Raw genomic sequence first — 13150 nt, 5'->3', positions numbered from 1 at the left:
ATCCGATTCAGATGCATGCCTTAGCATATCAGTGACTGTCTACCGCAATTTGTCTAGATGCGGACGCCGAGAGCTCCTCCTAACCGTGCCGCACTTCTCATTTAACGTGACGAGCAGTCACATGCAATGCTACTAGTATACATACTCTATCTACCTCTTCCTGCGGCTCCTGTGTGTCGCTTGCCTTCACTAAGTCTTGCCGCGCTCGGCTAGTCACGGTGATGCCGTCCTCCACCTCCTCCTCGTGGTCCGTCACCGCCACCTGCTCCCCTCTGTAGTCCTCCGCGATCACCGGGTACTGCGTCGTTCGGGCACTGGTTCGCAAAGTGTCCGTACTGGTTGCACCGGAAGCACAAGACCGAGCTGAGATCCTTAACCCAGCCACCGCGCCCTCCACCGCCGCCACCACCACCACCATCCTCTTTTCTAGCGTGGTTGCTGAGGAAGCCGCCGCTGCGCCAGCCCTGCAGCGACCCGCCCTCCTGCCACGCCGGCGCGGGCACAACGACGGCGTTCGGGTCGTACCGGTACTCGCGCCAACGGCCATAGCCTGCTGGCAGCTGGGGCGGCGGTCCAGCTTTCGTCGGATCGGGTGCCGGGGGATTGATGTAGGCCTCGGGTTTGGGGAGGTTGGGGGATGGACTGGTGTCAGCTGTCGCCGTCTATCTGGCGGTATACTCACTGAGCATTGGCACAATCTGGGCCATCGAGGCAGAAGCCTGCGAGGTAGGCCTGACAAAGTGTTCTCCGGACATGACGGCGTGGACACTCGGGACCCAGTCGGCAGAACCCGCGGTTGTAGTCGGGACACTCGACACGTCTGTCGCGAGGGTGATAGTAGAGGCATTCTCCGCCGAGCTCGCACTTGCCCAGCTTGACAAACCACACGCACACGGGCATGGTGCGCAAGTTCCAGTCGTGCGTGTACTCGCAGTTGTCACCGACTTTACACAGGTTGCGGAGGTAGTGCTTGCAAACGGTGGTCTTCTTCTCGCGCTCGCGGGGATGAGTGGGGAGTGGTGGAGTTGGTTTGAAGTTGTTCGGCGCAGGGGTCGTGTGTCGCAGGGGACAGAGGCCGGGTCCGAGAGGACATCCAAGAGGCTGCAAATTCATACGACAGATCTGGTCGTCTGCAGTCAGTACACATTCAGAAGAGGGGAAGAGACCGATGGGAGGGGGTAACATACCGGAATCAAGCTTCATGCCTCGCTCTTGCTTAAGATACTGCTCAATGTCGAGGTTGACCTGATGAAAGTCGGGTCGCACGAAGTCGGCGCTACGCCCGAGCACAGACGGCGCTTGTGCTATTTGCTGCTGCTGCATTGCGGCCATTGCGGATGAGAGAGTGAGAGAAAGAGTTGTGATCTGTCATCACCGTCGAGCGTTCTTCTGTTGGCGGATCCGAGACGTTGGGTGGCAATTTGCTTCCGCTCACGTGACCAATCGCTGACTGTGCTGAGTGTCAGTGGCCACTGCTCGTACTGCTGCACACTCATCTACACTGACACCGCGCTGGAACTCTCAACGCAATGATTCTCAAGGTTCGCGTGAGTAATCATGAGAGTTTCCTTTGGGCTCCTAAAGCGCTCATGAAGGAATACGGTGGAGAGGAGCAATGGGAGTCGGTGGGGCTGATATGTGGCGCCTCGCGTCGCGTCGAGCAAGGACGGAGGAATAAGGCTGACATCAGACTCTTACCGGCAAGGAGGTCAGCTCAGCTCATTTTATGGGGAGCTAATCACAGGTTGAGATCGACGTCCAGTCTGAATGGCCGGTGCGTCGCTCCGGGCTGCGGGGTTCTGATGAGCTGACACCAGATCTCGAAGGTTAAGGAATGTGTCGAGGAGAAGGCGGCCATCCCACCTGTGCAGCAGCGTCTCATCTTCGGAGGCAAGGCAATGTGAGTTCAGAGCTCGCTTCGATACGTCGATATGGACACGCGGGAGAGGGAGTTGTGGCAGGGCTGGCTGCTGAGAACCGCCGAGCTGCGGCATGCGGTTGGCATAACTCTCGGCCCCAACCACTACCGCACACAAGCTCTGGACTTGTCCGCGGCGAATTAGCTAGGGATGAGAGGGTGCAGGCAATGTGGCGGTGTTGAGGGGAGATGTCATGGCGGCGCTATGCGCTGCGCTGAGGAGCAACGCAGGGGCCTCCTGGGCGGCTGACCTGTGCGCGCTCTAGTGCTGGCGGCCTACTCGCTGACTGTAATGTTGGACAAGGTGCAGCGCATCATAACTGTGTGCGAGAGTCACTGGCATGTGCAGGGGAACGCTTGGCAATGGCGGCACGTTGACGTTGTCTCGTCGCGTGCGCCCATCCGGGGTAGCGTCCTTCGACGCTTGTGCAGTGATAGGGGTCGCGCATATCGAAGCCGGCACTTGGTCCTATGGAGCCGGCGATGCCGAGCCCTCAGACGAGCGTTGCGCCGTGGGCATAGACTCCAAGCAACGCTGGACATCACTGGGCACAGTGTGCACATGTAGGGCCTGCTGATGTTGACGCATTATTGATCCTCGCCTCGTGGTCTCTCATTGTCTCTCGTCTCATGTCCGCCACGCGACGCCCACAGTCACGCTAACCAACAGGGCCGACGACAAGACGATCCAGGACTACAAGATCTCACCCGGGACAACTATCCACCTCGTGCTCGCCCTGCGCGGCGGCTTGTAGACCACCTAATGCCCGGATGCACGTCCGACCTACGACCATCACCATGTAAATGATCAAGCGCAACAGAATTGATGTGCATGAGCCGAGCAATGAGACTGTGTGACAGGTGGATGCAGATTCAGAGGAAGCGCGGATTTGTTATCTGTGGGAAATGGCGTCGTGAGTCAATTATGATTTGCGGGCAAGTCATCGGCGAGTGAGGCGAGTGAGTACCCGACATTCCGGCCGACTCGATAAGTTCTGGCGTCCACCTTTCATTGTTGTCAGTTCTCCCATCTCCCAACTCGGCTCTTGACCCCACCTCCCTCTGTCTCCTCTCCTTCTCTCCCCTCCCCTCCCCTCCCCCATCCTCCGAAATGCGCGCAGGCCTTGTCCGGGCGACGCGCTTCGCACGCCCGCGCGCTCCAAACCCAGCCCCGTCGGCATACCTCGGCCGTCTCATCTCCAACTACGGACACCGACTACGCAGTCTTGAAGAAGAGGACATCGGGCAAACTGATGCGGTGAGCAACATGACTTGGGGCAAGAGGTGCAAGCATGAGGGCAAGAGCAAAGGTGGCAAGATTGAGGGAGGCAAGGCGCAAGTAGACAAGGTCGTGGAGGAACGGTGGGAGCGAGGGTCGCGGGCGCAGCGAGTGAACGCCTTGCACGTCGCTGAGCCCAGCTGACAGCAGGAATTTGTCATGAGCATTCTCCAGGCGTCGCCGAGCATGCGTGACTCGCGGGGGTACATCGCGTCTTTCGCGCCGCCAACGGCGCCGCCGGACATGGAGCAGCTCCCAGGCCCGACCTCGCCCTCTGACGCCGAAGCGGCCGCGAACCCACTCGTGAACAGCCTTTTGAACCCAATAGTGCGTCGCCCGGCGCTCGTCAAGATCCAGGGGCCGTTCAAGGACCACCAGCTGGCCTCTGTCGCGCGCGGTGTCCACTCGCTGCAGATGCTCGGGCTGGTTAGCGTGGTCGTGATTGACCGGGACGACATTCCGCCATTCGAGCCGCGCGACTCCATGGCCGCCGAGGCACAACGCACCATGATCCTGCGCGATGTCGAGCGCACCGTCCACTTCCTGACGAAGGCGCATGCGGCCGCTCGCCCCATCCTCGCAACTGTCGCGCGCATTACAGACTCTGGGGACGTGTACGTCGAGGCCGAGGGTCTCGACCACGTGCGGCGCGCCGTGCAGGAGGGCGAGATTCCGGTCCTCCTGCCCGTTGCACTCGACGACGGATGCCGCGCCCGTCGGATCAGCGCCAACGCCGTCCTTGCCGCTCTCGCCGAAGCCATGGCTAACGAGGCGCCTGCACCTCCCGCAGCACCCGCCACCGCCCGCCCAAAAATGGACTTGACTCCGGCGCGTCTGCTCATCATCAACCGCGAGGGAGGTATTCCCAGTTACGCGCGCGCCGGTCTCCCGCATCTGTCAATCAACCTTTCCTCAGAGCTCGAGTTTATCGAGCGCACCTGGCAGCCGAACTGGGCCTACACGCACCCAACCGCGCTCAGCAACCTCGCGTTGGCCGACACGTGTCTCACGCACATGCCCAAAGACGCCAGCGCTCTGATAGTATCGCACCGCTCGCCGACGGCCCTGATAGCCAATCTCATCACCAACAAGCCCGCGCACTCGGCCTCTCTCCCTCACGCACTGCTCACGCAGTCCGAGGGCCGCCTGAGCCCCGACACGCCGACGCTTGTGCGCCGCGGTCTTCCCGTCCGCATCCTCCGCTCCGTCGACGAGATCGACAAGCCCAAACTCGCCACCTTGCTGAACAAGAGTTTCGGCCGCGTCCTCGACGAGGAAGCGTACTGGGCCCGCCTCGACGCTGACCTCGACTTCGTCATCGTCGTCGGTGACTACGCAGGCGCCGCTGTCGTTACCACCGAGGGCAAGCGCGACGGGCTCGCCATCTGTTACCTGGACAAGTTCGCCGTGCTGCCCAGCCACCAGGGCGACGGCACCGTCGACTTCCTGTGGGTCGCGTTGCGCGACGAGACATACGGCCTCGGCCTGCTCGACGCTGCCAACCCGTCGGTGGGCAGTTTGTCGGGTGTCGGCCGCGGTAAGGACCTCGTGTGGCGCTCGCGCGCAGACAACCCCGTCAACAAGTGGTACTTTGAGCGGTCGAATGGGTTCATGACGAGCACCGACGGCAAGTGGAAGCTGTTCTGGTGCGATGCGGAGCAGCGCATGCGCGAGATCGCGCTGGAGAGCGGAGGTGTCGTGCGCGTCGTGGAGCCCACTGAGAGCGGGCGTACGGCCGCGTGGGCGCCAGCTATCGAGAGCATCAAGTCGGTCTGGGCAGACTAAGGCGCGTGAGCGACAAGCGCGACGCAGCGCTTGGGTGGGAAGGACTACGCTCTGATGCTGTTGATGCGCCGTATGAGGCGGGAAAGCGCCAAGAGCGCTGGCAGTACATGTTTGTAGATATAGATGAGCCAACATAGAATACATCGCATGCAGAAGTGCCATATGGATACTCGAAGATCATGCCCACATCCCAATTGGGCATGGGCGCCAGTCCTCGGCCTTGTGCCATCCCGGGATCTCCTCCCCGCCCGCAATCTCCTCGCGAGACTCGACCTTGTGCCGAAGCTTGTCTTCAAGCGCGTCGAGATTGGCCTGCATCCTCTCGAGCGCGACGTCAGGGTTTACGTCATCGTCGACATCGAGCCCCTCGAGCCCCTCCTCCTCTTGCTCTGGGAGCAGAGCTTGGAGCTCGGCCAACCCAGCGCCGTCGAGGGCGCCATACACGCGCTTCAGTCTAGCGTCAGATGGGCCAAAGGACCAATAGCCATCCAACTCACACATCGTCGCCGTGCACAAGCTCACGCGCGAGGCGAGCGAGGATGTCGCGCTTGGCGTCTTCTGGCACGCCGAGGTCGCCACCCTTCCAGAAGTGAAACAGCCACGTCCCCAGAGTCCAGCGGTACGACGCAAGCTCCTTGGTCTCGGCTTCGTTCAACTGCCGGTGCCGCGGCGCGGTCTCCAGGAGAGCCGTCGCCAGGGTCTCGGCCAGGACAGAGGGAGTGCTTTCGTGCAGGCTCATGAGGTGGCTTAGAAGCGGCGTCCACACGAGGAGCGCATCAGCAGGCGGCGCGGTAGCCTTCTTTCCAGGACGCTTCCTGCCGTCAGCTCAACAATGCTCCGCGCGTAGACATACTTGCGAGCAACTGGCACCAGACCGGTCCGCACAATTGCTTCGACGGCATCCTCGAGGTCCTCGCCCTCAAACTCGCGCCGCAGGCGTTTGATTGCCCGCCCACTCGCGCTTTCGACGGTCACATCGCGCGTGCGCACCCGCTCCTTCATGACCTTCTTCCACCGTCCCACCAACGCTTCGGATCGCTCGCGCCGCCCCCAGCCCGCCTCTGCGCCGTGGTTGAGAATCGGCACGAACGAGTACGTGTGCAGGTACGCCAGAGCATCTTGGAGGGCACGGTGGAGATGCGTGAGGGGCGGAAGATCTTCGTGCGTCGCGCGATGGCGGAGCGATACGAGACCGGGCGGCAGGTTAAGCTCCGCGGCCAGGTGGGAAATTGGGCGCGCGAACCCGCCTGATGTTAGTCGAGGACGGTGGGGGGCTCACCTGTTTGAAGGGGGTCTACCATGCCATTAACGAAACGGATGAGGGCCAACGCGTACACCATGCGTTGGGAGTGCGATTGGGACAGAGGTGGGGGATAGGGCAGCGAAAGGGCGGAAACAAGAGCGTGTAGAATGTGCATAAAAGCTGGGCAGGAAGGAGAGGAGATGTAGACGCTCATCTGCGGTTAGCCGGGGTGCGTAAAGCCATTTTGTCCGGGTGAGGATGGTCAAGAGGCGCCACGTTAAGGTGGATGGCGGATAGGGCCCAAAGGTACCAGGATAGCACTCACCCTCGACAGACCTGCAGCGCGACTCTCATCATTTGCGGCTGGCGAGAAAAGGAGGTCATATAGCTCGGCCAACTCGGCCTTGGAAGACCACGGGACGCGGCGTGGTTGACGCATGGCGGTAGGGGGGATGAGTAAGAACAAGAGCGAGGATCGAAGTGACAAATATGATGAGGTTAGGGCCTCCTGCACTTTCTTGTCTGGTGTCCACTCGGCCCGCCGACGACGAGCAAGGTGGTTGTGATGGTGCGCAAGAATAGAGTGATGGTGGACAGTGCAAGTGGAGGCTCAGGCAAAATGTTGGTGCTCAGTGCCTGGAATTTGGTTCCTCGAGGGAATATCTCTAAACAGCGGCGTTTCATGGTGTGGACTCAACCATCCAACTCGACGTCTAGTGATACATATCTCGGGCTCGTAAGTATGACAGCGACAATTCAAGCCTCTCGCGCTCAGCAGGTTCCACATGATTGAGAGGGATAGAGGGTGGCAATTCGGCGCTCAACAACCATGCACTCTTGTCCCAGCGGTTAGGGTCGTCGCTCGCGAGCGTGAGCAGGAGAGAAATGACGCCGGACGCGAGGAATAGCCAGCCCATTTCGAGGAGGCTGATGTCAGTTTAAGTGTACAAACATGACATTCCTCACAGAACGTGCGTCTTCTGATGGCCGAGGGGCGAGTTTTTATAGCTCCAAGCGGGGAGGATGCCGAGGAACGAGAGCGCAATGTGGACCTTGTTCTTGAGAAGGACATGGTCGTACTGTCGCCTGATGGCTGCGCGGACGTACATGGCCACAAGTAGGCTAATGAGCACAAAGACCCCGGTGTTGAGCGCCCACAAAAACGTTGTAGCGAACACGCCGGCAATGAACTCGGCTGTGCGCTCGCCCAACGCGCGCCGCGCATCCGGCTCCGTGATGAGCTGGTAGAGAGCCTGCGGGACATGTTTGGGGCCCTCGCGGAAGAAGGCGCCAGCTAAGAGGGATGAGTTGATGAAGATTATCGCGTGCAGCCAGAGCTCGAAGACGAGCCCCCCGCGTGTGAGCACCTCGAAGCGCCAAACTTGCACCTCTGGTGTGGGAGAGGCGAGCTCGTACATGCTCTGCTGCCAGCGATAGGTATCGTGACGCGTGTGGACGTAGCCGATAGTGTGGGCGGCAGTGAGCGTGATGAGAATGGAAAGAGTCTTATTTCTGCCGTCAGCGCGCTCAACGCGCAGCATACATAGATGTCGACACGTTGACTGGTTTGTACTGTGTCTTGATGACAAAGTTCCGATATGGCCCATCTCTGAAGGGAACCAGGTAATATAGGTGGTTATTCAGTGTGGTCGGGTGGAAGCACAAAGCGGCCGCGCCCACCGCGCCCACCGCGAGCACCACGACGTTCCTCCCTGTGCTGAGGTGCGGGCTGTGCCAGCGCTGGCGGTACACCAACACGGCCGCGCGGAGGAGGTACCACAGCAGCGGCGCGTAGAGAATGTATAAGGGCGCGTAGAGGATGTATAACGGCGCCCAGTCCGTTGCCCGCGGGTCTTTACTGCCTGCTGTTAATGTTGAGCTCTCGTAATGAATGCACGGAATTTCACGTCTCGACAGAGGATGATGTTGGCTATGACCTGGGCTGCGGCGAGAAGAGTGATCAGAGCGTGTGCCGCGAACCAGAAAGCGCCGGCGCGAGATGCTGGTGTGATGAAGAGGACGATTCGCGGACTCATGATCGATGTGGGAGGTGAGGTGGGAGACAGAAGCAACATATGGAGACGGCGTACAGTAGAGATATGTGATCGGGCGACTGATCCTGCCGGCAGCGTTGTGCCTGTCGAAAGCTGTCCGTCAAGATGGCGGATCAAGATTAGGCTGCACACCCGGAGCCGACGCACATGTCGTTCTGCTCGCTGCTCGGAAGCATGCCAAGGCTCGGCGCCACGGACACGGATTCGGGGCAGACTGCCTGATGATCTGCCGATTTGCGCACCTCGCAACGGCAAGGCCAGGATTCCACGAACACAAGATAAGAGACAAGATTAGATGACTACATGAAGATGATGCTGCGAGACAGGCATGGCATGGCGAAGATATTTCGTCTGGCTATTGGAGCCCAGTGGCCGGCGACGTAACGCGATGACGGAAGTGACAAAGTGGTGGTATTGTTGTACGCGCTAGGAGTTGTACGTCGTGGTTGATGTGAGTGTTACAGGAGAAACGGCAGGACCGGTGGAGTTCCGATATTTGATGAATGAAAGCATAATGCGTGAACCGTATCACGGAGGAAGCCAGACAGGGTCGACAATGAGATGACGCACTCTGGCCGGCCAGAACGCTGCTCAACTTCCAACGGCGCGTCCAGCAGGGTTATTGCTGTGCATTGCGGATCCGTGGGAGTCATTGGGTAGCAGCGTACGGGTGATGTTGAGTTGCCTGCGACATCATAGCGAGACACCACAGGCATTCATGAGGCCCCCGCTGCGCGCAGCTCTCTTAGCCGGTTCCGGATGCAACTGGAGTTAGATGCGTCGGCGTGTTTACTCACGTCGATCGGAGCGAGGTGTTGCTGGCTCTCCAGGGCGGCCTGCTCTCCCTCACGCCCAAGCCATTCGGGGTAGCGCATAGCGACGAGATAGTTTGCTAAGTGCGTCTCGCCGTCTGGGCCGACGAGTCGCGCAATCTCGCACAGCGCGCGCGGCACGTCGTTGCGGAAACGCTCCAAGCCCACCACGGTGACAACGGTGTGCGGGGCGGCGGGCTCGCCGTCGGGTCCAGGAACGCCCCAGTGCCCGCCGCTGCCGTTGAAGAAGTTGCGCACAAGGTGGTAGATATACTGCACGACAGTGAGTGCAAATGCGGGTGGGATGAATGGTGACTCGGCATCGAGGACCACGATGACTTCCCGACACCCATGGCCAACGCGAGGGCGGATCACCCACGGGTAGCGCATGGCATCGAGGGGAACATGCACGATCACGCGCCGCATGTTAGGGCTCGTGATGGTCATTTGTGGGGGCCACTTGGCACGGAAGTCCAGATACCCCACAGCAGTGGGTGCCTGGAGTTTGGTGAGGACGTCCTCGGCCTCGTGTCGCCCGCCGAGCTCGCGGCGGCGCATGATCAACACGCTCTCAGCGGGAAAAAGAGCGATGAGATGTCGCAACGCCTCCATCTCGGGACGAACGTGCACGTCAACGATGCGCATGGCGCGCACACTCGCAGTCCATGTGTCGGCTGAGAGGCGAAGCAGAGTCTGGTGCAGCTTGGGCACGAGGAATGGGAGACGGCGGTGCGGCGATTTTGGTTCGACAAGCACGACTACGGGGGGGTCGTAGGACGGGTCTAGGACGACGGCGACATGGTGAAAGAGTCGGGCTTCGGCGAGCGCTCGGACCCGTGATGAGACGGGGCGTAAGGACAGGAGGGTGTCGCGGTCCGCGCATGCCACGACGGCCTCAAGCAGGTGCGGGTAGGCGCCGTAGTCGAGAGCTACGGACATCGTAGTGCGAGGAAGTAGTGGTAAGGGGGATATGATGAGATGAAATGGGAAGATGCCAACAGAGACATGTGATGATGTGATGGAGCAGAGATCAACTGGTCGGCCCGGTTGAACGCCGCCTCGATTGATTCCGGTTGATCTGGTAATCAACCGACGCTGGCTCTTAGCCCATCTGTGTCTGCTGTCTACTCAATTCCCATGGACAGCAGTGTTGCTGTACATGTTGCACATGAATACCGCGCTTTCAGCGGCGCAGTCCTTGCTGGCACAGCGCTGCGCATCATCAAGGACAGCGAACGGCTTCGGCTCCAGCCCTGCGACCCCTTGCATCAGACCACCGGCAGCCCAACCTTTGCTCCTAGGTTTCGCATCGTCGCTGTGGCAGTGCTCCTCGCCATTGTAGGTGATGGCGGAGGATTGCGTTTTCCTCACACGGAGCGAGGCACGCGGCACCGGGAGGCGTTGCTCGCTCGTATTTGAAGCAGCTGCGTTCAATAGCGCGCGCCTGTCTTTCGGGGCTCTGGACCAAACTCCATCGCAGGCGCGCAACCCGTCAGCCAGTCCATCAGTCAAGTCGGGTGAACGTCATGTCGAGCCATCATTCTCACTCTCAGCCAAGCCGCTTTGCATTACCCAAGTCGCCAGCACTCGCGTCGGACACCATTGTTCTCATCTTGGTGATTGATAGGCTAGACTCACACCCGCGCCCATCTGCGAAACAGCTGATAGCTCTTTACATCTTCTGACGCATTATCCTGGCCTATTACGACTAGACGCAGCTGCCCTTTACGCAGTTTTTCCCTACCTCGCACTTGTTGTAGCAGTCGCCGCAGTGGTTATTGTCATTCTCGTTGTTGACGCAGAGGTTGGCGCACATCCTCTGGTCAGGCGGGCACTTGACGCACGCGCCCTCGCGGCACACCCGGAAGGCACCCTCGAGTTCGTCACACTGCGTGAGCTACCCCACATCGGAGTTAGAGTCCACAAATTGCTTACCCAGTTATAGCATGAGCCGCAGTGGTGCGAGGTAATGTTGCGGTTGACACATTCAAAGTCGCACCATACAAAGCCCGCCGCGCGCTCGGCGGGCGTTCCGCACGGATTCTCGTCGCGCGGGTAGTCGGGAGAGCTGGGGTCGTTGGAGCCGGGCGTGTACGGGTCCCTCTGGGGCAGGGCGTGAGCGACGGCAGCTGGGGTTAGCCATGTGGCTGGCGGGCAGAATCCCGGTTGAAGGTGATACTCCGCCTGATCTACTCACCAAGGGTGACGACGAGGGCAGCGAGGGGGGAGTAGACCATGATTGACTAAACGTGGGGGGATAGCCATGTCCCCCACCTCGCTTTATATCTTCATGGCAAGGACCCCGCTTTTGATCTGATGAGAATGAGACCAGACGGGCACCGCAGGTCGCACTGTCCGGCATAGAAAGCCGCTGCTGATCCCACCAGCCTTTCAAGTCGCTCGGCAACTGTATTAGATAACGGACACGGCATGCAATCTCGGCCCTGGAGATAATATGTGCCCAGACCGCGTTCCAGTGATGCGATAGTAATGTGGGTGCCTGTCCCGGTCGCCATGCCGACATGTCTCTTCGCGCACTTCCGCGTCGACTGACCACACGTAGGTGGAGGTGTGAAGCGTGAACCGGGTGTCCACGAAGTGGACTGAGCAGCAGCGGAGCCGGACCCAGGGCGCTCTGCGATGAACCGATGACTGAAATGCCAGGTCGCATGGTGCTTGAGTACATGCGTCACGGATACTGCCTTCCATCGGCCAGATCTGACCTCCCTTCCCGCGAGCCCCTGGCGCAGGCGACTGAGTGTCTCCATGATATAGCGCTCACGGCTTATAAGGAGGTTCCCGCTCCTCCAGCCTACCAGCTGCTCAGTATCGTCGCCAAGCTCAGATTGTGACACACAACCTCTCCTCCGACGTCCGCCGCACTGCCACAGTGACAACATGTTCCTTCCTTATGTAAGTAGGCATGAAGCGGCGTCCCATTGATGACTCACGTCTCAAACTATTGCGACACTCTTAGAGTTTATGGACCGTTCAGCCCTCCTTGACCCGGCACGCGGCATGCACGTCGTAGACGCTCTCGCAGCGCAGACCGTCGTTGGTCCAAGAACCGCCAACGCGCAGGACAAATCGGTGCTGCGCATCTTCCGTTCGTCGCATCGGCCGCTTAGCTCAGCTGGTTAGAGCATTGTACTAATACGACGAGCGTATTAGCCTGATATGCAAAGGTCGGCAGTTCGATCCTGTCAGTGGTCAGAAAGCGTCTCTTTTGGCTCCATGCATGAGCTTGGTCGCGGAGGAGGTTGATCTGACCCTGTACTGAAGGCGGGGAGTGTCCGGGCCTCAGCGGAGCTGTTGGTGGTGATTGGAATGGCTAGTGGCGCTATGTTGCGTGGCATTCCGCGCTCCATGTGTACCGTCTACCGGCGAGCCATTGTGACATTGGGCCATGCCGATCAGCCCTCAAGAGCTACCGCGGCAGGCCCCGCCTGCACCAGTCGTTTGGCGGACATGCCTCGGCCCGCACGCCGCCACGAAGCAGCCGGGCTAAAGACTACGGGGGTTGAGCAACTTGCACCATCTCCCTTTGCTCGCGCTTCCTGGATGTGTTCAAATCAAGATAGGTCCAAGCAAGACGAGCCCATCGTCCTCCTCGCCCACATGGGCCACTCGAGGACAGTCATGACGGACTGCGGAGTTGTCGGGGAGGAGAGTGAGCGGCGGCCGCGAGATCGGGCCTGGTCCGCCCGTACGAGTGCGTGCAGTGCATGCCATGTCGCAAGTCCCCAACCATGCACCGACGACCATGCACCGAGGGTACCGACTCAGCCGACGTCACCCTGTCCGCGACACGGCGACGTCCCATCGCACGACTGCCAATCGCTGCATCGCTGCCCACCGGCATGGCGACTTCGTCAGCCACACGTGATGGTGACGATTGGTGACAACCCGTGACTACCTTTTCCCGAGATCCAAAGGACGGCATGTACAATGTGATGAATGATATGAGCAAAGCGGGTTGACCGCTTTTCGACGCATGCTATGTGTGATCTGTTATCCTGTGCGACCCTAAACTTCGTGCACTTCTACCAGCTACCAGAC

General features: G+C 60.0%; 9 protein-coding genes across 9 annotated transcripts; 5 read left to right on the top strand and 4 right to left on the bottom strand.

Annotated features, from left to right (window-relative positions):
- Positions 1-209: 209 nt before the first annotated feature.
- On the bottom strand, positions 210-1332 carry COLE_04220 (uncharacterized protein; the record flags this gene model as incomplete). The annotated part of the gene is made up of 3 exons (XM_018421782.2): positions 210-642; positions 683-1130; positions 1188-1332. 3 exons carry the CDS (start codon positions 1330-1332, stop codon positions 210-212), a joined length of 1026 nt encoding a protein of 341 aa, XP_018282773.1.
- A 502-nt stretch (positions 1333-1834) lies between these two features.
- Positions 1835-2726, top strand: COLE_04219 (uncharacterized protein; the record flags this gene model as incomplete). Its single annotated transcript, XM_018426294.2, has 2 exons — positions 1835-1900; positions 2589-2726. The coding sequence occupies 2 exons, from the start codon at positions 1835-1837 to the stop codon at positions 2724-2726; spliced, it is 204 nt and encodes a 67-aa protein (XP_018282772.2).
- Positions 2727-3356: 630 nt separating this feature from the next.
- On the top strand, positions 3357-4982 carry COLE_04218 (uncharacterized protein; the record flags this gene model as incomplete). Its single annotated transcript, XM_018421781.2, has 1 exon — positions 3357-4982. The coding sequence occupies one exon, from the start codon at positions 3357-3359 to the stop codon at positions 4980-4982; it is 1626 nt and encodes a 541-aa protein (XP_018282771.1).
- A 177-nt stretch (positions 4983-5159) lies between these two features.
- COLE_04217 (uncharacterized protein) lies at positions 5160-6664 on the bottom strand (the record flags this gene model as incomplete). Its single annotated transcript, XM_018427283.2, has 5 exons — positions 5160-5436; positions 5480-5797; positions 5836-6229; positions 6262-6439; positions 6551-6664. 5 exons carry the CDS (start codon positions 6662-6664, stop codon positions 5160-5162), a joined length of 1281 nt encoding a protein of 426 aa, XP_018282770.1.
- A 523-nt stretch (positions 6665-7187) lies between these two features.
- Positions 7188-7643, bottom strand: COLE_04216 (uncharacterized protein; the record flags this gene model as incomplete). The annotated part of the gene is made up of 1 exon (XM_018427282.2): positions 7188-7643. The coding sequence occupies one exon, from the start codon at positions 7641-7643 to the stop codon at positions 7188-7190; it is 456 nt and encodes a 151-aa protein (XP_018282769.1).
- Positions 7644-8112: 469 nt separating this feature from the next.
- COLE_04215 (uncharacterized protein) lies at positions 8113-8574 on the top strand (the record flags this gene model as incomplete). The annotated part of the gene is made up of 1 exon (XM_018427281.2): positions 8113-8574. One exon carries the CDS (start codon positions 8113-8115, stop codon positions 8572-8574), a length of 462 nt encoding a protein of 153 aa, XP_018282768.1.
- Positions 8575-10436: 1862 nt separating this feature from the next.
- On the top strand, positions 10437-10715 carry COLE_04214 (uncharacterized protein; the record flags this gene model as incomplete). Its single annotated transcript, XM_018427280.2, has 1 exon — positions 10437-10715. One exon carries the CDS (start codon positions 10437-10439, stop codon positions 10713-10715), a length of 279 nt encoding a protein of 92 aa, XP_018282767.1.
- Positions 10716-10799: 84 nt separating this feature from the next.
- COLE_04213 (uncharacterized protein) lies at positions 10800-11328 on the bottom strand (the record flags this gene model as incomplete). The annotated part of the gene is made up of 3 exons (XM_018426293.2): positions 10800-10979; positions 11027-11220; positions 11289-11328. The coding sequence occupies 3 exons, from the start codon at positions 11326-11328 to the stop codon at positions 10800-10802; spliced, it is 414 nt and encodes a 137-aa protein (XP_018282766.1).
- Positions 11329-12418: 1090 nt separating this feature from the next.
- On the top strand, positions 12419-13003 carry COLE_04212 (uncharacterized protein; the record flags this gene model as incomplete). Its single annotated transcript, XM_018427279.2, has 1 exon — positions 12419-13003. One exon carries the CDS (start codon positions 12419-12421, stop codon positions 13001-13003), a length of 585 nt encoding a protein of 194 aa, XP_018282765.1.
- Between the last annotated feature and the right edge of the window lie 147 nt (positions 13004-13150).

Source organism: Cutaneotrichosporon oleaginosum (genome assembly GCF_008065305.1).
Source record: "Cutaneotrichosporon oleaginosum strain ATCC 20508 chromosome Unknown ATCC20508_contig03, whole genome shotgun sequence".
Lineage (NCBI taxonomy): Eukaryota > Fungi > Basidiomycota > Tremellomycetes > Trichosporonales > Trichosporonaceae > Cutaneotrichosporon > Cutaneotrichosporon oleaginosum.
Note: the sequence above shows the minus strand (reverse complement) of the source record. Positions and strands in the feature narration are given on the sequence as shown.